The sequence below is a fragment of the Trichoplusia ni genome, chromosome 6 (assembly GCF_003590095.1).
Source record: "Trichoplusia ni isolate ovarian cell line Hi5 chromosome 6, tn1, whole genome shotgun sequence".
NCBI classification, from domain to species: Eukaryota; Metazoa; Arthropoda; class Insecta; order Lepidoptera; family Noctuidae; genus Trichoplusia; species Trichoplusia ni.
In genome coordinates this window covers 1,737,784-1,758,628 of record NC_039483.1, presented here as the reverse complement: position 1 = coordinate 1,758,628, position 20,845 = coordinate 1,737,784, and the positions used below count along the sequence as shown (strand labels likewise).

Sequence of the window (20,845 nt, the reverse complement as noted above, 5' to 3'; positions counted from 1 at the left end):
AAAAATCCTTTTGCAAATTATCTTATCAGATCAATACGATTAAATTACTTTTTCATTTGATTAATCCCTCAAAAACCGAGGACTCGAACCATTTTTAAACTCACTTTTTGTATTATCCTGTATAAAGTCCCACTGCTGGACAAAGGCCTCCCCATTCTTCCAAACTTCTCTGTCTTGCAATCACTAAGCAAGATCATCCATTCCCCAAGTTGAACATGGATGTGGATGGATATGTAGGAAGAAGACGACCAACCAAACGATGCATGGGTTGTGTAAAAGACGATATGGCTGCAAAGAGTGTTTTTTGTGAGATGTCGTCAGATAGGAAGGTATGGGAGAAGAAGACATGTTCTGCCGACCCTAAACAAAATAATTGGGGTAAGGGCAGGGGAATGATTATGATCGTCCATTCCCCAAGTCCAGTGGTGACAATTTTATCATTCCATCCACATTTCTCGTAAATAAAGGTTTCTTTCTTTCTTCTTTCGCCCGCAGATACTTGGAGTGGACGATCACGGAGGGCTCGGAGGTGCGGCGCCAGGACGCGGGCGCCGTCATCGCCAACATCATCCGCTCGCCTGTCGGCTACTACGTCGCCAAGGACTTCGTGTACGACCGGATCGAGGACATCTATAATGCGTGAGTACATAATATATTCATGACAATTTATTGTATAAAATATTATGTCTCCTGTTAAGTGTCGCTTTAGGAGCAGGAGCATGGCAACTAGGCTGAAGTAATAATAATTATATACCACAACTTTCACACAACACCATCTAATCTCTAACTAAACAAAGTATTATTGTATTTTGAGTACTAATATAGATAAATTACACCCAGACACAGAACAAATGATCGTACTCATCACACAAATATTTGTCCTGCCCGAAAATCAAACCCTCCGGACAATAGTAAGAGTCACTCACCACTAGATGGTGTTACGTGAAAGTTGTGGAATGTATTATTATGTTTGAATGTTCTTTCCTTTATTTCGTAATAAATAAATAAATAAATCTTTAAATGTAAGTTTGACGTGGCCTCTTTTCCCTCAGATTCAAGGGTCAGGGTCGTCGCGTCGGTCACATCATGAAGACTCTTCTGGAACAGTTCACTACGCAATCGGAACTGGATAACGTAAGTGTAGAAAAGAAGAGTAGAAGATAAAACCATTTAGAGCACGGGTAACCGAGAGGTGTAGATCACCGCACCAGACCCACTGCCCGACGTGTCGCGGGTTTTTTCCCGTAGGCGTAGGATTAACAAGCATATGTGGCCCACGAGTCTGGCTATCTTGTGCATATGACTTGAATGTTTGTAAAACCCCCACAATAAAAAGATTAAATTACCTATTATGGGAGTGTTCGTTTTAGAAAAAAAAAAACAAATTTAATACAATTTGGCTTTGGGTAAACAAAAAAATTGCTCACTCATACTGATTAAATAAATATATAAATAAATTTTATTCTGTCACATATTCCCATGAACTTCTCAACATAACTACTTAGCTGGTATACTCTGTTTCACACTACAATGTAATCATAGCATCCAATCCCCCGCAGTTCCTATCGTGGCGTGAGCAGAACGCCAAGTACCTCGCGGACTCGAAGCTGAGCGTGGAGCAGGCCATCGAGAAGGCGCGCGTCAACATCGACTGGATCACCAAGAACAGGCGCGCCGTCGTCGACAAGCTAAGAGAGTTCTCCACGTAAGACATCTGTAGGGATCCGTCAGAGGAATAACGACCTTAGGTGCAAGCACTTAGAGTCTATAATGCGATAGTACTAGCATGCCCCAAGGTAAAGAAAAGTTGACCTTAAGAACTTGAGAAGAGTTTACTATGCTGTAATACGATTTATATCCTAAAGAAATATCGTCCTTATGGACATTTAATGTTAAATATATCAGTCTCTTCAGTTTTCTAAATAAAAAGACACAAATAATGTCAAATATAATGTCTTTTTGGCATTCCAACATCTGGTCAACAAATTTAATAGCCTTGGAAGTATTCCTCTGACAAATCCAAAAATAGCAAAGTAACGCATAGTGTGATCCTCAATTGGAACCAAAAAGCTGATTGGTGTTCGCAGTCGCTTGTAATATAGAAACTAGTTTAGACATAGCAGTAAGTAGAACTATATTGAATTGATCTGTACTTACATTAGAAGCTTATACATCTTGCGCTTAACTTTCTGGTAGCAATAGCGCTTCAAAACAACGCTATTTCTAGTTTGAAATAAAGCGTTAAAACTAGTTCCAACTAGTTGTCACCGAACAGTGATTAGCCAAGTATTATTTTCGTGTAAAATTAGTTACTGTAGTCACAAGGCAAGTCTGACAAAAATGCCTTTGAACACTCTGTGTATTCATCGTCTTTTGCACAACATTTGAATGTTTATTATCGCTTTTTTTGGAAGCCCGACCATACAACGCCAAGACATCACGTATCAGTAGACCGATGTCAACCAACACACCAAACCTGTGCTTAAACCCTTCGGCATTATCATCCAAGAAGGGGATCTTGAAAGGGCAAATCTGAATGTAGTACCCCGCTTCGTCAACCTCAGCTACTTGACAGATTTATTTTGAAGCATTGCACTGAGTATTAGATGTCTTTAAGATGTATGGTCCTCGGTTTTACAGAAGTTAATCAACTTTTATGAATTGTGTTTACTAAAGTATAACGAAGATTGCTCCGAGCAAGATATTTCTCACAACTTATTACGATTGTTTCTACCCTCAGTACCCTCTTTATCAACTAAATGAAACGAAAAATCTGGGGATTTAGTTACCTGGTATCTGTTCATTGAAACTTAGCTCCTACTCTGTTACTTTTAGTGTCGCTTGTCTATTTAATTTGCTTGTACTATGTAAATAAACAGGTTTTCCAAAGTGTTCCGAATGTCTGAATGTTTCTTATTCAGTTTTTAATATATGTCATTACTAAAAACATTCTAAAGTACTTAACAAAACATCTTAGAACGAATAGTCGCAGTTAGTCTAGAACAAAATGTAGTTATTTACAGTTTTCTAAAACACATAAGACCGGCGAAACGTTGGCGGAACGCATAGAAGAGGATTTTTTGTCACTCGAAAATAGACTTAAAAATTATGTTGTAGTTTTAAAATGTTTGACTAAAAATGCTTTAAGTATTTCACTGCATTTTTTGTCAGACGATTTTGCTTTTTGCGTACGCAAGATTTAGAGTCGGTTTTCCACTGTCATAAAGAAATTCGTACCTCTTCGTTTCGCCACATTTGGAGCCGGCCCTTATGCGAGTGTGTATTTTTAGTCAGCGCCGCCACGCCGCAGTGCCTTGGAAGGAGCAACCTAAACTGATGCATTCCATATTCACGATACACAATATATCGAGCGTACGACTCAAACCATACGCCTATTACGTCGGCAAATGAAGTAAACATTAGAGAGAGATAGAACGAGTTCTGAGAGCTACGTTACGTGAAAAATAGGTTCGAATAGGAGCTGAAACGATTTGCCTCTTTACTTTTAAAAATATTTGTGTTTTCATTAGGTTCTTTACATAGCAAGAAAAGGACGTTATTTTTATTGGAAAAGTTAAATATATTTGTAAATAAGGATGGTAGATTACGAAGTAGTTATTCTTATTGTGTACTACTGAGACGTTTTTTACCAGATGCAGATAAAATAGCAAATACAATTATTGCTTTTGAAATGCGATACGTTTCTATGAAAATTTGTGTTTTTAAGACTTGATAAGGATTGTCTGATCTAACTCATAGGTGTTGTAGGATGTTACTTAGAGTTCGAATAAAAAATATACTAAAATTATAGTCGAGCGTTTAAAGAAGTATTATGTAAATAAGTTCTTGGCTGAATATCATGTTACCAGTATCAGTTTTCATCACATTTCACGCAAACACCCAAAGTTATTTCCGTTTGTTTTAATTTTATTTATTTAGATGTCCTCTGTATTATTAACTTTTAGATAAATGTTAATAGGAAAATCGAATACCAATTATAATTATGTTCTGTTATTATTTGTATTTATTTATCCTGCGTTTTTACGTACAAATATGTGATTTTAATTGTATTTCAAATATATTTAAATGTTTGAAAACTGTTGGCATAATGTTTTATATTATTTATTGTTAATCATGTAATAACTCCGTCCAGTACAATGATTATGAGAACAGTCGTTACTTAATTCGTAAAAATATAATTTTAAATAAATGTCTAATTTTATTTTACTTTTGTTTTATTTTTTGTTTAATTATTCTCAGAAGTAACCAGATTTTTTTATTGACACAAAAAATGCTTTTGTGCATACCTACATACCTTGTTTTTTTTTACGAAGGTTTTTCTTTTGCAATATTTTGTTAATTAAAAATCGTATTATTTATAATTTACAACAAAAGAAAGATTAAGTGAAGAATTATTTTTTTAATTTTTTTTTTCATTATTGACCCACTAAGGTAAGTTACCATTTTCAATCGGGGCGACTGTAGTCACATTATCAATTTATGCGTTATCCACTATCTTTTCAATTATATTTTAGTTTTATAAGGCAATAAGCAATGCTTTTCGACGCGTGATGTAGTCCACATTACGCGTCGAAAAGGAATGTTCATTCATTTCAATCAATTTTAGTAATTTGCTTAACGTTATAAGTACCTCATGTTTTGACGGGCTGATGTCAAACGTTTTGTTTGCGATACCGTGTAGGACATTTGCGATGGTTGGGGCACAGGTTTATGATAGGTATACCTTGACAGATGAGGTTGTGACGTCACAACTCTGTGTTGCAGGGAGGAGGACCTCGAGTTGTCGCACGACCCGTCGCGGCTCCGGCTGACGCACAGCGCGGCCGCCGGCCTCACTGTACACGTGCTCTGTATAGTCCTCACTCCACTCTACATTGTATGAGATACTATAAATATTTGTATCGGAAAAGGCTTTTATTTCACCCCTTCAGATATTGTTGATGTTCCTATATCATCTGTATTTTTATGTCGATAGTTTTTTGGTAATTGCACGAGATTTAATGTTTGTACCTTTTTAATAAATAAATACTAAAGTGGCCAAAGATCGGGCAGTGGCGCCCTCTCGTGTCGGCCAGGATCGCTGAGGTAAGATGGTGTTTCGAATGCAATCCGTTCGCTACAACCTTTGAATAGCACGGAGGCTTATCAAATCTTAAACCATTAATATAAGTGACTAATCGGACCTTATAACTTTCACACAACGCCATCTAGTCGCAAACTAAGCAAAGCTTGTATTTTGTGTACTAGACTATGATAAACATACTTAAATATTTCAAAATACTCACATAATATAGATAAACTAGCTGTTGCCCGCGACTTCGTCCCCGTGGGTAGAAGATATAAGTTATGATTTAGGTATACCTGCCCGGTTTTTTTCACACTTTCCATTATATTTTAGCTCTTATTAGTCGCAGCGTGATAGTTTATAGCCTAAAGCCTTCCTCGATGAATGGTCTAGTCAACACAAAAAGAATTTTTCAATTTGGACCAGTAGTTCCTGAGATTAGCGCATTCAAACAAACAAACAAACTCTTCAGCTTCATATATTAGTATAGATTACACCCAGACACCAAATTAATGATCTCGTTCATCACACCATCACATTCTGTCCTGAGTGGGAATCTAACCCACGACCTACGATATAGCAGTTAGGGTCACAAACTACTAGACCAATAGAGACTATAAAAATTACATAAAAAAAATGGATATTCATAGCAGACATCCGCGGCATATTGCATATTCGTTGCTATTGTAGGACATATACATATATACGAGGCTAATTAGGTGTTTCTAGCACAAGCATTTGTAGCCAATTTGATATTCGTAGCGCAAACTTCCTAGCCAATTGGATATTCGTAGTACGAAACTCCACAGCGAGCAGCCAAAGATAGATACTCAATACGTTTATTGCATTCCACAATGTGAACTTAGGTGGTAGGTACACAAGATACATTAGTTTTAGAGCATTGTGGGCCCTGTCGGGCATAACAGATCTCGATGGCGTGCAATTGGGGAGGCCTATGTCCAGGCAGTGGACGAATATGGGCTTATGATGATGATGAACAGCTTCGGCATATTTGATGTTCATAGCGCGAACATTCGTGTACCACCAGAACCCAAAAACTAGGTATTACAGTCAAGTATAATTGTTAATGAAATTAATGGTAATAATTTATTCTGCAAATAGGATAGACGTCATCACTTTTACATGTCATTTTTCCAAGCAAGCTGGAGTCGACATTTCCTGGCTGGCTACCCTGAGAAGCACATTGAAACAAACTCAGGGGTCATCGCTTCTTTTAAAGTCCAGACAACGTTTTCTGGACTGGCCTTTGGAAGAGAGCCAGATCAATCTGAACAGGCCTGCCGCGTCAAGCGGCCCGCATGCCCCGAGCGGCCCTGCAGGGAGCAGGCCATGCAGGCCTGATGCAGCTCAACCATTTATCTGGGAGCCGTACAACCCACACGACACACGACGATACCGCCAGTGTCACGATAAACTATATCAGACAAAAAACCTACTCAAATCAGACTTAGCATATCTATTAAAAGTAGATAGTTACTCCCACATGCACGTAAGATGAGGTTCGTTATAAATAAAACAGATGCATTTCTTAATACATTTATATTTTATACTGTAAAATAAAACTTGAGTGTACACTTACAAATACAATTAATAATACTTTACAAATGTTTCAATTTCGACGGAACGATGGCACCGAGGGTAACTTTGTATACAATCAATTATACTAGGACACATCTAAATTCACATTCGTTGGCAGTGGATGAAGTAAAGTAGATCTTATTGCCTCAGCATTAAGATAGGTATTGCAATATCAACAATTGCTTAAAATGAAAATAGAACTGAAAATGAGTTGTATTATAGAAACTTAATGTTTTTTTTGCACATTTGTTTATTTCAAATAAAATAACATAAAAAATGTGTGTTTGTATGCGCACGAGAAGTCGTAAGCGTTTGTTGTAACATCTTGCTAACAGGAAGATATAAAATTAAATGAAAAAGCGATCGTATGCAAATTAAAATAAGTAGAGTTGAAGATGTATTTAGACATGTCCAAGTAAATGCAAAATGTTAACATAAATATACAAAAATATAAACTACACAATAATAATTAACATTACACTTAGAGTATTCAGATCATGACATTATTAATTAATACTCATAATAATATGTCACAAATAATAATTAAAAATGACCTAATGGTCTCACATTATAATTAAACATGGTTATACCGTAGTAGGATCTACAATAAACTATCAATGTATCTGACCTCCTCAACTCAACAGGATAAAACAGTTTCCTATGGTGAAAATTGTAATTATTTAAATAGAGAAATGCTGCCAGCCTTTTGGGCACACTCAGCCGGCAGCGATGCCGATTATTTTTTTAATGCCTTGTTTTAATTATTGTTTATATTTTTTTGTATATAGCAAATGATTGTACTGTAAATATTTAACACTGTAGTTTTAATAAAGGAGTCACTTGTATAAAAAAATAGAAAATACTTTGCAATGTAAGTCTCGAAATTTAATATTTTCCATATCAGTCATTTATAGGAAATATCATAAGTTTATACTTAGACTTAACTACAAATATATTTTTATACATATTGTTTTACCTTAAACAATTTAGTCATAATTCTTGGTAATAAATGTAAATGGAAATACAGCAAAATATAAAAAAAGTTAAATCGAATTTATTTTGCTTCGTCAAATTCTTATAAGCAGTTATTTTAAAATATTGTTAGTTATAGTCAATTTCGAAACGCAATTAAATACGTTTATCAAAAATAAATGCGTGTTTATCACAACCAATTACATACATCTGATAACTTACGTAATATTTGAAAAGTTTTAAATCAATTATTTTGAGAGATCAATTAAAATAAGAGCGTTACAAGTTTAATTTTTTTTTCGTCCGCTGTACCTAATAAAACCCACTTATAAACAGTTTTTTTAAATAGTCAACATTTGATATTTATTCTAATGGCAACACTGACGTTACAAATACAATTGGCACTTTACATTAAATAAGGCACTTTTATGTACTATAATATAATATTTATAAATAAAATTCCCGTGTCACGATGTTAGTTACCGTACTCCTCCGAAACGGCTTAACCGATTTACTAAAAAAATATTTTATTTTTTGGACGAAATTGTATGCTTTTATTTTTTTATAATGTGGCATTAAAAATACATACAACTAGAAATAATTCATTAAGCAAAACAACGTTTGCTGGGTCAGCTAGTAAATATATAAATGTGAAAGTATATTTGTGTGCTTTCACGGGAAAACTACTCGACCGATCGTCATGAAAATTTGTACACACATTCATGGAGGTATTAGAACTAATATAGCATACTTTTTACTAGGAGAAAAAAAAACATATTTTTTACGAAATATTAAAAAATGTTTCAACGCCATCTAGCGGTTGAGTAATAAAGTTCCAGCACTGTTTTACCGACCGTCACGTCAATATCCAATCATGAACAAACATGAACTACCGCGCGCTGCGAACTGAAGCCCTCGAGGGCGGAGTCGCGGGCAACAGCTTGTATACCATAAACTCTTCAAGAATACTACCCAATAGGGATGAGGAACTTTTTTTAACGTCTGTTTTGTAATATAATGTAGTAATTCCCGCGTTTCTATAGTTGTTTTGCCAAACGAATGAGTTCAAGGGGAAAAATAGGGCTATTCTCAGACCTACCCACACACAATATGCACACCAAATTTCATGAAAATCGGTAAAGCCAGGAGGAGTTTGATAACGTATACCGTGACACTAGGATTTTATATATTAGACATAATATAGGTAAAATCAATTCCACAGAGATATGTATTTATTTACGTCTAGCTTCTTATAACTTTGTTTCTAAATTAAATATAAGTTTGCGTTATAATATAGTATCAGTTATATTCATTTTCAGCTTTAATATTAAATCTATAAGTACGTATTGTCGTAATACCTACATCTGTCAAAATAACATTTAAAAAAGCGATCCCCACTCTTCCGCCGAGCGCTCAAGATCCGTGCCGGTAACTACACCCACTTGCCTATGTATCGTCCAGGTAGTCGGGTCTGGCCGTAGTGCGTCGTTTCCTCAAGGTCCCCAGTATAGCGAGCATCTCCTTCACAGCCTCCGGCTGTTCGTCCTTCGTCTTCTTCTCTGTGAACTTCTGATCGGTGGACTTGAGGTGGAATTTACCGCCTTTGATCTGATCGACGATCGCGTCTATGGCGCCGCCTGGTGTTAATAGAAAAACATTGCATTAATAATGTATTTACTACTGAATTGATCTCCTTTTTTTTCTTCATAATAATTTTATTATAGCTAAGAGGTTTTAAACTGTTTCGTATTCTAGTTAACGTTCTTATGACAACATTTTTTTGCCAAATGCTATGTTTTGCTGTACATCAAGAAGTTAAACAGCTGTTGTAATCCTAATAAACACGAAAGTTTGTATGTATGGATGTTTGTTCTTCTTGCACGCAAAAACCACTTAACAGATACTTGTCATATAATTTTTATCCCGATGTAATGTTTCCCTTCATTTTCGATTTTGTAAGAGACGGTCCCGCGTGCATTAGCTAGTCATTCAGAACTCACCACACTCTGCTCCATTCTGTTTGGTCTTCTTAAGGGTGCCATGCTTGTTGGCCAGCATGTTGGCCATGTCGTCTGCCACGTTCCCCTCGAACACCGGCGGCGGGGGAGGGGGAGGCGGCGGGGGAGGGGGAGGTGGCAGGCTCGGTGGGGGAGGGGGGAGGAACGCCGGCGGTGCGGGGCGCGACTCTGTGGGGGAGGAGGGGGGAGTCGCGGGGGGAGCCTCCGCAGGAGCTACGGCCACGGGTTCCGCTGTAAGTTATATTGTTATATGATTAAACGACTCCCTAAAACGAATATCAAGAAAGTACAGATAACTTTGAAAAAGTCACATTGGTACTTTGCCTACTTTACTTCAAATAGCCTATAATGTACGAAGTACCATTTTTTTTAAACGACTCCCGCATTAAGAAATTTAATAATTATGTCACGGGGGTTTCACAAACATTCAATTCACATGCACAAAGACACCCTGACTCAGAACAAGCATTCGTGGATCAGACAAACGTTTGTCCTTCGCGGGGATCGCACCCGCGACACGTCGCACCCAGTGGGTTTGGCGTGATCACCTCAACCACTCGTGTCCGTGCAGTCTATAGTCAGTATATACGAGGTAATTAACTCAATATGTTTGCGTAACATATATTGTTTTAACTCAATGATACTGTTATTTAACTGGAACCCTCAATAAAATTAACAGTTTTCAGTAAAATATAGCCGGGCGCATTTCAAAATTAAAAAAAAAAAACAAACTTTGTTCCAGGCAAAACTTTGATTCAAATACAGCTAGATAAGCTTTCAACATTATTTATCACTACTTACTAAAACAAACTAGTTGAAACGACGCGGGTGTCCCATGGGGCACAGCGCTGGGTTCATTACAACTGTACCGCAAATCAACTTCAATACGCAAGCTAATAGAATAAAACCCACAATAACTCACCAATTTCTTCAAGAACTTCCTGTTTAACTTCAACTACTTCTTTTTCATTCTTCTTTTCTCCTGCGTTTTCGAAGTAACTGATCCTAGACATAAGATTGGATCGCCGCTGCGGAGGTTTGTTTCTCTCTAACTCTGCTAGTCTCTTTTCAGCCTTTTCCGCTCGTTCTAGAGCCTTCTGCGCGTCTTCTTCTGCCAGTCTTATCTTCTCCTCCCATAAAAGGATGTCAGTGTCTTCGTGTTTTTCAGCTAGTTTCAGCTGCAAATGTAAATATATTATAAGTATTTGAAAATCTTATCTTTAAGATGTTCATGCACTGCTGGAAATACACTTTTCTTTTAACACTACTATCGTTAAATTTTATTTTGTTTTTTTTTTATACATCCGCCTCTCCCCTGTGTAACGTTTTTCTGTACCCCGCTCCCTAAACGTGACGTAACATTTTACATTCCCCGTCAACATAGACGAAAAGGGTTGCGGTTTTGCAAGATTCTTATATTTGAATAAAAAAAAGTTACGTAACGCAGTGGTTTCTTAGGTTTACGCGAATGTTGAGACATTGAAATAAAAGTACTTTTACGGATTGTATGGCGGCGTGTCGAAACGTCGGGAACTAAAATATAAAATTAAACCGCCATAAAATCTGTAAAAATAGTTTAATTTCAGTTACGTAACGTGTTGTATAGACACCCTGTGCCGCCCTTGTAACGCACCGTAACGCTTTAAAACACCCTTGAATTGCGTTACGTAATACTTGTACGCTCCCTATGAGTGTGTCAGCCCTCCCTTTTTTAGGTAGGTCACTTTCTCGGGTTGTGTGGAGGCCGACGTGTAAAGAGCGTCGGCCTCCTCGCCTCATATTGGGACCGCATCCATAGCACCGAATGTGGCCCCCCGCCGTGGGTAATATACTCGGACGACAGACACCCCCGTGCCGTCGCCCAGAACCCTAGTTAGGGCGGGAGAGCGCGCTCATGCGCGGCTCTGCGCCGCCCCACTCGACGTCGGCGTATGGCGGGCGCGCTGGGGTCAGTTTCCCGAACGCGCTCCGCCGCCTCCTTCTGTGACATCACTGTTTCACAGAAGGAGGCCAATGCATCCCACGCCGCCCGGCTGCCGACCGCTGCAGCGACGACTCCAGCCAGCGCAGCCACAAGCTCGGTGAGTGAGTGAGCCTGCCCCTGGGCCCGGCCTACCTGCAGGTCGTGCAGCGTGTGGCGGTGGCGCGCGGCCTGGTCCTCGAGCGCGTCGCGCAGGCCGCCCAGCTGGGCCAGCAGGTGCAGCAGGCGCTCGTCGCCCGCCAGCTCGCCCAGCAGCAGCGTGCTCTGGTGCGTCAGCTGCTTCACGCGCTTCTTGGCCGCGAAGGCTTCCGTTTTATACCTGGGGTACATCACAAATACACCTTATACTTAGCTCCCTTGGAACTACGTAACGCCGATGAATTATCATCGTATAAGTTACGTCAAAATTTAGATTAAAAAAAAAAGTACCCACGTATTTAAATGTCAAATTTTATCAAATTTTGGGAATTTTTGTTATTGTAAATTGCATTATTATCGGGTTTGAAGCTACCCTGAAAATTACAGCCTGCTAGCTTATTGGGAAGTGCCTTAAAGTTGTGTTGCAAAAATCCAACCGGAACAAGAAAGTGAGTTTATAAAAACGTGAGAAAATAGGTTCTTAAGTCAGTCATCTTCGTTGATCGATATCCGGATGATACTAATGCTACCTGCTCTACTGGTATTTCAAAATATATAATTCTTCTGCCTTATTCTAAGACCCATTGGATGGAGGGGAGGAAAATCAATAAAAATGAACATCACTGTCTTGTGCTATACTTTTTCCAACTATGTTGGAGTCAGCTTCCAGTCTAATCGGATGCAGCTAATTCTAGCGTTTTACAAGGAGCGACTGCCTATCTGACCTCCTCAACCCAGGTACCTGGGCAACACGATACCGCTTGGTTAGACTGGTTGTCAGACTTTCTAGCTAGTGTATGTCCATTTAACGTGCCTTCCGAAATATTGATTCAAATGTGGAATTCGATAGAAGCAACACGGTTTATCATGTGATCTCTTTGACTTACGTTTCAGCCATCTCCCTGTCCTTGTCGGCGTTGTTCTTGAGGCAGGTGACCTCCTCCATCAGTAACTTGGACACTCGGTTGTGTCGCTCGAGCTGCACGCGGAGATCTTGTAGCTCTTTCTCTTGTGATGCAGTCTTTTCTTTTTCTTCTTCCAACTCCTAGAATAGAGAATGGAGATTTTAAAAATATCGTTAGGTTTATAGATAAGAATTAAATGGGGAGTTTCTACGGTCATTGGCAGATTAAATGGAATGTACTCCCCAGAGTGGTCGTGTGTGTACCTGCGCGGCGGCCACGGCCTCCTCCCGGGCCTCGAACTCGAGCAGGCGCGCGGCCGCCAGCTCGGCGCGTCCCGCCGCCAGCTGCGCGCTCAGCTCGCACACCGTCTGCTTCAGGAACTCCACCTCCTCGTTACTGCTGCTGTCTGACGCTGGAGACCAGAAATACTACTTTCAAATCCCGACTCTCAAAAACTCAAAACTCGCACCATTCACTGTTTCGTTTTATAATAAACCCGTCTGCTCAAAATTCTCTTTATTCATAATAATCTCAGGTATCAGTCTGATCATTTCACCTTAATTCCATAGCCCACGAAAATATTGCCAGAACTAATGGGGAGCCATTTTGCCAACGAGTCTCCAAGTACTTGACGATATAGGAACCATAAAAATTGCTTACTTCCAACCCTTACTTCACATAAGAGCCGTTCACATATCACGTAAATAAACCCCCCCATCCCCTTGTCAGCAAAAGTAAGCAAAACGCTTATCCCTCCCCTTATGCGTACGGATTTTTTTTAATTATAATTCAGAAATACTAAAAAAGATTTAGGATAGGGATAAAATTTTACTGATGCAAGATTCAACATAGAGTAATGGACAAAATATTATAATCGAAGGAACAGAACAACCACTTTGAGAACTAAACACGTGGATAAGCTATGTACGGGAGAATTTTAAACAGCATTATTGAGGGAAAGTGTAATGTGTATGGCACCTATTATTGAGAACCATATACCAAATAATATTAAAGAGTAACCTGTAAGAAAATTTAAGAAACATCTCAAAAATCTACTGATCCAAAAATGTTACTATTCCATTTCGGATTTTCTGGACGATGACTTAAAATAATGTAATGTATATTATTATATTTTTTGTTTGTTATTCTCCAATTTAGATTATAAAATTGTATCTTTATTACAGCAAAACTAGTTTATAAGAAAATTAAAATTTTTCATGCCGTCAGGCAGAATGTATGAGGCTTCTTATCATTTGTAACACCTCAATGTATTTCCTGCATTCTAAGCAAATAAATAAATCTATTCTAATCTATTCTTTCGTTCTCAAGCATAGACAATATGAGGGTCTTAGTTCGAGAGCGACTAAGTCCTTGTGTCAGAAATCAAGTTGATCAGTGTTACCTGTGGTTTTTTAGGTTTACGGGAATGTTAGGTATTGAAATAAAATTACTTTTATGGATTTTATCGCGGTTTAATTAAAATCTAAAATTAAACCGCCATAAAATCCGTAAAAGTAGCTTTCTTTCAGTGTTACCTGTGTCAATGGAGTCTGTGAAGTCGATCTCGACGGCCTTGGCGGGCAGCGCCTGCAGCAGCGCGGAGCTGCGCCGCTTCAGCTGCTTGTTCTGCTTGTACCACTCGCCCGCCTGTTGCATCACCCTAGGAAGCATTTCCGAGTAATTTAATTTCAGTTTTATTATAAAAACTGAAATTAAAATACCTACTCGTACCTAAATACATGAACAGTTGATCATTACTCACTACCCGGCAATATGCTTCAGGCTCTAATTGAAAATTTAACACACCAGCTCAAAGAATTCTTAAATTAACATCTTTCTTGAATTAAGAATTAAACGAGATATTTATAACCACTTAGCTAGCAATAAAAGAAAATCTATCATCTATAAAAATAACTTGTTTCAGAGGTCATTCATTGAACGCAGTCAAATTAATTTTGAAACAATTGTTCAAATAATGCTTCATAAGACTCGATAATTTACAAGGAATATCATATCATCATATGTTATTAATATTATTCAATAGATAAGTGCTTAATTGACAAATTTTAACCTTTTTAAGTTATATCTGTGACTTACACTGGACACATTTAATTTATTATTTATTGTATTGTTATTAAAACTCTGGGTACAATATAATAAGAATTTCCTATTTTATTCTAGACTATTAAATATAGGTACACTCTAAATAATAGATTATTATGTATGTTATTTTATGTAGCACCTAAATATTCTCCTAAATAAATAATATTCTAGATTAAGCTAACATAGAAATGCCAGATTGAAACCCTGTGCCAACCGGTCTAGCCAGCATGGCACCAGTAAGCTAAATACCTCAAACGCTTTAATGCACCAAGCCCCTAGTCCTCGGCAGCCCCACTAGTCTTGGCCAAGGTAGCAGCCAGATAAATGGTGGGGCAATGGGTGCTAAGAATCCCCGGCAGACACCTGGCTAGCGGCAATGAACCGGTCACACTGGAGAATGAATGGAGAGGCCTATGTCCAGCTGTGGACATCTATAGGCTGAGATGATGATAAAGTTTACAACTTACTTGTGCATAACGCCGGTATCCACCTCGTGCTGGTTCTTGAGTTGCTGGTACTCCTTGAACAGCTTCTCTGAGACATTCTTGAGCTTGCCGAGCTCGCGCTCCCTCTCCCGCAGTTCTGCGTCCAGGTGGTGACGCTCCTCTGCGAGAATGTTGTACCTCCGTTGTAGATCATCATATTCTCTCTTTGCTGGAAATTGTGAACATATTTAAATGTACAGTTTAAAAGAAATACAATTCATAGATATACACTTAATTGTAGACATACAGAGCATTCCATTCTTAGAGTAAAAGGTTGACATGACAATTAATATTTATATTTGATCACTGTTCAAATTCATATTTTGTTAATGTCAGACCCGGGCCAGGCAAGATTAAATTAACAGTTTTGTTGTTCTACAAGGTAAATGTAGCAAAATGGCACAACATTCAATATGAAACACAGTTTAACAGTTAATTTCTAGAATAGATTAGATTAACAAAACTAAAAGTAGATTTTTGGACATAGTTATCCTGGTACATAATATTTTACAGTTCCATTATTTGCCTTACTGTGTGATTTATTGTGATGTCATAACTTCACACACTTTTCCTTTCTTTGTTGATAATATATTATTTTCAATTCTCTGATACTGCTCAGTTTTCAAGGACAAACAATGTTAAATTAAATTTAGTATATTTATAACTTCAGACTGAATATGAAAGAGTCTAATAACAGGGAGGGATTAGCCCTATAGGGGAATGTTTATGGTAACTAGGTACAACATGAATGTACCTAACAACTTATATAAATATTACTTATTTATAGACACTCATCCCTCTGAAATCTATTTTTAAACAGCTATTTCATTTGTAACTGGAATAGATTCAATAATAGTATGATGCATTACTAAAAACACCACATTTGTAAACTGCTATTAATAATTTCAATTCTGAGTATGATGATCTAATACCTGTTACACATTTCAAGATATTATTTGAACCATTTTATTTCGTGGAAGTAAATTGTCACAAATATTTGTTTCAACATTCATTGCTATTGAAGCAAACACTTTATATTGAAACAAAAGAATGCATACTTGAGTAAATTTAAAAAGGTTTTTTTCTTGTTTGGTTCAATGACAAGTTTCACTGTTTTAAAGGTAACTTAAGGTAAGGGACGCCACTGCAACTTGCAAGTATTGCAGCACACAAGTGATACAAGGAACTTTCTAGACATCCATAGTACCCACTCGAGTACATCGAGATTACAACAGACAGATAACGCAACGAACGAACTTGGAAAGAATATAATCTTACACTTTAAGTACGTTATTATACAATATAAATTACTTTTAGTAAAATTTATGTCGATATCTAATCTGCAACGTATCGTGTTGATATTGTAAAACGTAAGTAAGTTGTCCGAGTTGCTTCGTACCTTTCTTTTATTAACAAATACTTAAAACCTTAGCCAATTTTGTTCTCTTGCTAGTCTTCTGAATTAACACTTTATTCAGTAAAACCTATTAAAAAAAACCGCAACAAACTATTTATTTACTTTCTTCCTCGTGTCAATTTTGAGTTTGACGTTTCGAAAATGAAGATAGTGTTGCGCAATCAAAAGGTCCACAAGTTTAAAAAAAAATAAACGTCGGACGTTATTTACAACGGTTTTATTAAGCCCTTTATTCCTTATACGATTAGTCATTTTTGAAGAACGTAATGCGTAATAAACAGATGATATTAGGCTCTTTGTTACAATAACCTAAAGTCATACCAATGTTTTGAATATGTAAATTACGTATAAAGTAATAAAAACTTTAGGTATCCCGCATCAGCAAGGATTGGGGAAGATCACGAATTAATGTAAAAGCAACAGGTTATCATCTGACATAATCCAACAAATACACGAATAGGATTTTCAACTGGTGTTTTCGTTTGCATACGACCCGGGCGATATTGTGACATGCGCAGATCAGACTTTAATATTCGCAAAAATAAAGATTTTAGCTTAACTAAAAAAAATTGTAGACTTACCTTTTTCGGATTTTAGTAAATTAGCTTTGTGTTTTCGCTCCGCGTCTTCGTATTTATTTTTCCACTTTTCCACGTATGTGGAGAGCGCGATGTTAGCCTCCTTGGTGTGTGGTTGCGCGTCGGGCGACGTCATCCTGGCGGCAGTGGCGCGCGGGATCCTCGTGGCCGCGCCGCCGCCGGGACAGAGCGAGACGGCACTCCGACCGCCTTGACACTGATTGTTGCTCGACGCGATCGCAAATACATTATCACCGTTCCTTTTAATCATTTTTGCATTCGATTTTTATTGCACGCGCGCGTCGAACGCTCGCATCCTCTCGTTTTCACGTATGCATCGAAGCGACACGTGTTAGATCAACAGGCTGGTGCGTCGTTTGTTGGAAAGTGTTGAAATTAATTCGCAAATGGACTTCTTTGTTCTCGGCGTTGAGGAAAATACGTGTGATATTATACGCGGCACATCGGAGTGTGTCACTCGCGTTCACTCGCTATGCAGCCTTGATCGGTTAGATGCTGCAACAAATAATTCGATATTTAATATAAAAAGCGCGTACAGAAGACAAGAATGAGGGCCGAGTGTCAGATTTCAACTAAGGTTACTAACGTAAGCGTGCGGCTGTGATATGATAATGAGAACTTCGTCATTTGTGAGTCATACGGATTGGTGTTTACGCTTTTTGTTTACGTTCAACGTTGCCTCATAGTTAACAGTATTATCGTAGGAATACTTCTTAGAACCTAATAGGAGTTCGTTAGAACGAGACATGCATGTAGCGCTCGATATGTTATCAATAGAATCGGAGCCGCAGCCTTATTGTTACGTATTGTGTCGAGGTATTGTACCTCCTTCCTGCGACTTGTCATTGATTTATTATGTCTAGCGATTTCCTTACTGTGTCCGTAGATTGGTGACTTATTATTTGTACTTTGTACTGTAGATGGTTAAAATTTACTTGATTCGTCTCATCTAGCTTATTGCTTATTAGAAAATAAAAACCATGTTTAGTGCATGTTAAATGTCATTTAATTTTTAATCGCATTTTTATTAAAATAATTACGTACTATTAAATGTACTTAATTATTAATGAATTTTCGTGTCTAAAGAATAAGTGGTATCATAGAGAGGCATAAGAAAAATACTTGCCATATTAAATTCCCGATTATGAAATTACAAGGATCTTAAATATTCAAAAATTAATTTGCAGCATAGGTAAGGTCTTGTAAATATGAGTGTTAGTCAAATAGTAAATTAAACTATTTAAAAATGTGTATTTCCCATTTGACTATTGCCTCCAAACAAGAACGAAACAGCATACTTATCCACTTTTTACAAGGTAAAATAAAGCTTGGGATAAATTTTCCGCCGCCCCCACAAAATAACTGTACAAGTGTGCACTAGAAAAAACAATCCACAGTATTCACACAAGCTCATTAAAAAAAAACTTACCAATCAACACAAATAAACAAGATAAAATTAATGTCACTATCCCACACAAGTCCTTAACAAATAAAAAACTACTGGAGTATAAAATAAAACAAATTAGCGACACGCTACGACATGTCAAAATCCACAACTAAGCGCAGTGAGCGCATTCTGTCCAAGTAGGGCTGAACGGAAATTCTAAAATTAAACCATTTCCAGCGAAACAGAACCGAACCGTGTTGTCTATGGACGAGACACGAAACGTGTGGCTGGCGTGTGTGGGCTGGCTGACTTGTTACACATCTTAAGTGATTTAATTGTCGCGACCAAGATGTGAGCATTAATCTCCTCTCCTAGCTAATGTCCACTGGTTTATCTAAGCTTAAAACAACTTTTAATGGTGTGTTTAAATTTTGGGAATGTCACATTAATTTTACTTGATAAAATCTGAGGACTTCACAATAAATATCTTCGGTTGAATCACGACTGACTCTAAAAATATTCATACAAATAGATAGCTACATTAAGTACTCAATTAAAACATTAACATTAAAATACATTTCATCAATTCGCTTTACCTGCTCAGAAGGGATTATAGTAAGTCTTATGAATAAATAGAAGATCAAATCGGAATATTATCTTCATATATCTCGGCTGTCATACCTAAGCCTTTCAGAATGCTCTCTGTTGTTATATTTCAAGTATGCTAAGCACCTGCCTTGACTCACGTCATCATCACAGTTAAATAGACCTGTTTATTAAATGTACGGGCGTTAGCACAGGGGCGCATTCAATAAAACACTAAGCGAGTATATTAAGTGTCTTATCGTATCGATAACAGACGACATAGCAACTGTATCATCATTTGGTGTTCCAAGAAAGTGTAATAATTACAAGTGCCTATTGTAATGAACATAAAACGTCAATCACACTCAGTTTAGCAAACATTAGTGACCCAATTGCACTAATTGGCAGTAACGAGTAGCGTTTTCTTTTCGATTAACGTCCTGCGAAGCACTAGCTTTGTATTTACAAGGCTGTATTAAAACTACTTATTTTTTACGAGCTCCTAATTGAAATGAACCGCGACGATCGTTCGTAAAATGTAAACGCTTGTTTCAAGAATAATTTTAAGCACCAAAGTTGCGCCTCTGCGCTACATTTAAAGTTCAAGAAACCAATTGGAATATAAAAAAGGAGTAAAATATAAGTTCGGAACTGTAACTCGTCTGGCCTTAAAGAACTTAACCATATTTAGGAAACGAGGTCAAACTGGGGTTCACCTTTGTAAAGAGCTTCACCAATGTAGCTGGCGGCAAGGCAATCCGATTACACCACGATACCAACTTTGTTGTATAATTTACATTATAATCATTTTCACATTTTTTCCAACCGAATTTCATAAATAACGGAAATTATTGACATTCGTTATTCGATTAAGAATGAATTTATGCAAAATAAATGAATAGTGTTGTGTATTCATTTATTTGGCATAAATTCAATCAGTTTGGCGTCGCGTTGTTGGAATGAAATAACTTGGCGGCATCAGGAAATGGAAGTTAGATTTTTCGTAAGTCAATACTGTTTTCTAAATACATTTTAAAACCGCAATTTGGGAACATAAATTTAAGATTTTTTCTTATGTTTGGAACATAAGAAAAAATCTTAAATTTATGTGACAAGTAAATAAGCGACATCACCCACGCCCTGCTCATTATTTCTCTCAACTCGTGCCTCAAACTTTGATTCACTGCGAAATTGTATTTTTGTAATAAATTTCCTTTTAATTTGGCGCCTGTAGAGTGGGGACAGATTTGTTGATATTTTTGTTTAGCCCATATTCCCATATAAGTGCAATAAATAAGAAATATTATATCGTTAATAATATAATTAGCAGTGGGTAATGTTGTAAACATAAAGAGAGACAATGAATGAGCCATGTTTCGCATGATTTCAAAACTATCCATTCACAAATAACTAGAAGACTAGGTTTTTATGTTGCTATTATTTGTGTAAGAGGATATAACTGTGTATTGTTAGGAGTATCAGTAGGTTGTTCACAGTTAAAACTGTAGGTGTACGCACTTAGTCTTAGATAAATACAATTAGGAATTACCAACAAATAAAAGAAGAATGT

General features: G+C 37.3%; 2 protein-coding genes across 7 annotated transcripts in view; one reads left to right on the top strand and one right to left on the bottom strand.

The window, feature by feature from the left end:
- The window catches only part of LOC113494807 (aminopeptidase N-like), a 38,236-nt gene extending 33,306 nt beyond the window's left edge, over window positions 1-4,930 (top strand). For 4 of the 5 annotated variants that reach the window (XM_026873283.1, XM_026873285.1, XM_026873284.1 and 1 more), the window contains exons 16-19: window positions 496-639; window positions 1,053-1,134; window positions 1,560-1,705; window positions 4,786-4,930. In XM_026873283.1, the coding sequence (XP_026729084.1) occupies window positions 496-639; window positions 1,053-1,134; window positions 1,560-1,705; window positions 4,786-4,903 (490 nt within the window). In that variant the 3' untranslated portion in view covers window positions 4,904-4,930. The remainder of the gene's footprint in view (window positions 1-495; window positions 640-1,052; window positions 1,135-1,559; window positions 1,706-4,785) is intronic. The other variant, XM_026873286.1, reaches the window with a different exon arrangement.
- Window positions 4,931-8,662: 3,732 nt separating this feature from the next.
- LOC113494772 (shootin-1-like) lies at window positions 8,663-19,211 on the bottom strand. 2 transcript variants are annotated; one of them, XM_026873232.1, is made up of 10 exons: window positions 18,733-19,211; window positions 17,286-17,798; window positions 15,270-15,456; window positions 14,235-14,359; window positions 12,963-13,111; window positions 12,682-12,839; window positions 11,792-11,975; window positions 10,598-10,853; window positions 9,658-9,906; window positions 8,663-9,294 (listed from the first exon to the last, which is right to left on the bottom strand). In XM_026873232.1, the coding sequence occupies exons 2-10, from the start codon at window positions 17,551-17,553 to the stop codon at window positions 9,104-9,106; spliced, it is 1,767 nt and encodes a 588-aa protein (XP_026729033.1). In that variant the 5' UTR covers window positions 17,554-17,798; window positions 18,733-19,211; the 3' UTR covers window positions 8,663-9,103. The 2 variants fall into 2 exon arrangements, with proteins under 2 accessions (XP_026729033.1, XP_026729034.1); XM_026873233.1 differs by lacking the exon at window positions 18,733-19,211 and having other exon boundaries at window positions 17,286-18,310.
- Window positions 19,212-20,845: the final 1,634 nt, after the last annotated feature.

Coding starts and splice junctions, on each gene's coding strand:
- LOC113494772 (XM_026873232.1), bottom strand. CDS start 17,553: ATGATTAAAAGGAACGGTGATAATGTATTTGCGATCGCGTCGAGCAAC. Junction 15,457..17,285: donor TTTACTAAAATCCGAAAAAG/GTAAGTCTACAA, acceptor CACAATTTCCAG/CAAAGAGAGAATATGATGAT. Junction 10,854..11,791: donor ACACGCTGCACGACCTGCAG/GTAGGCCGGGCC, acceptor TTACATTTGCAG/CTGAAACTAGCTGAAAAACA.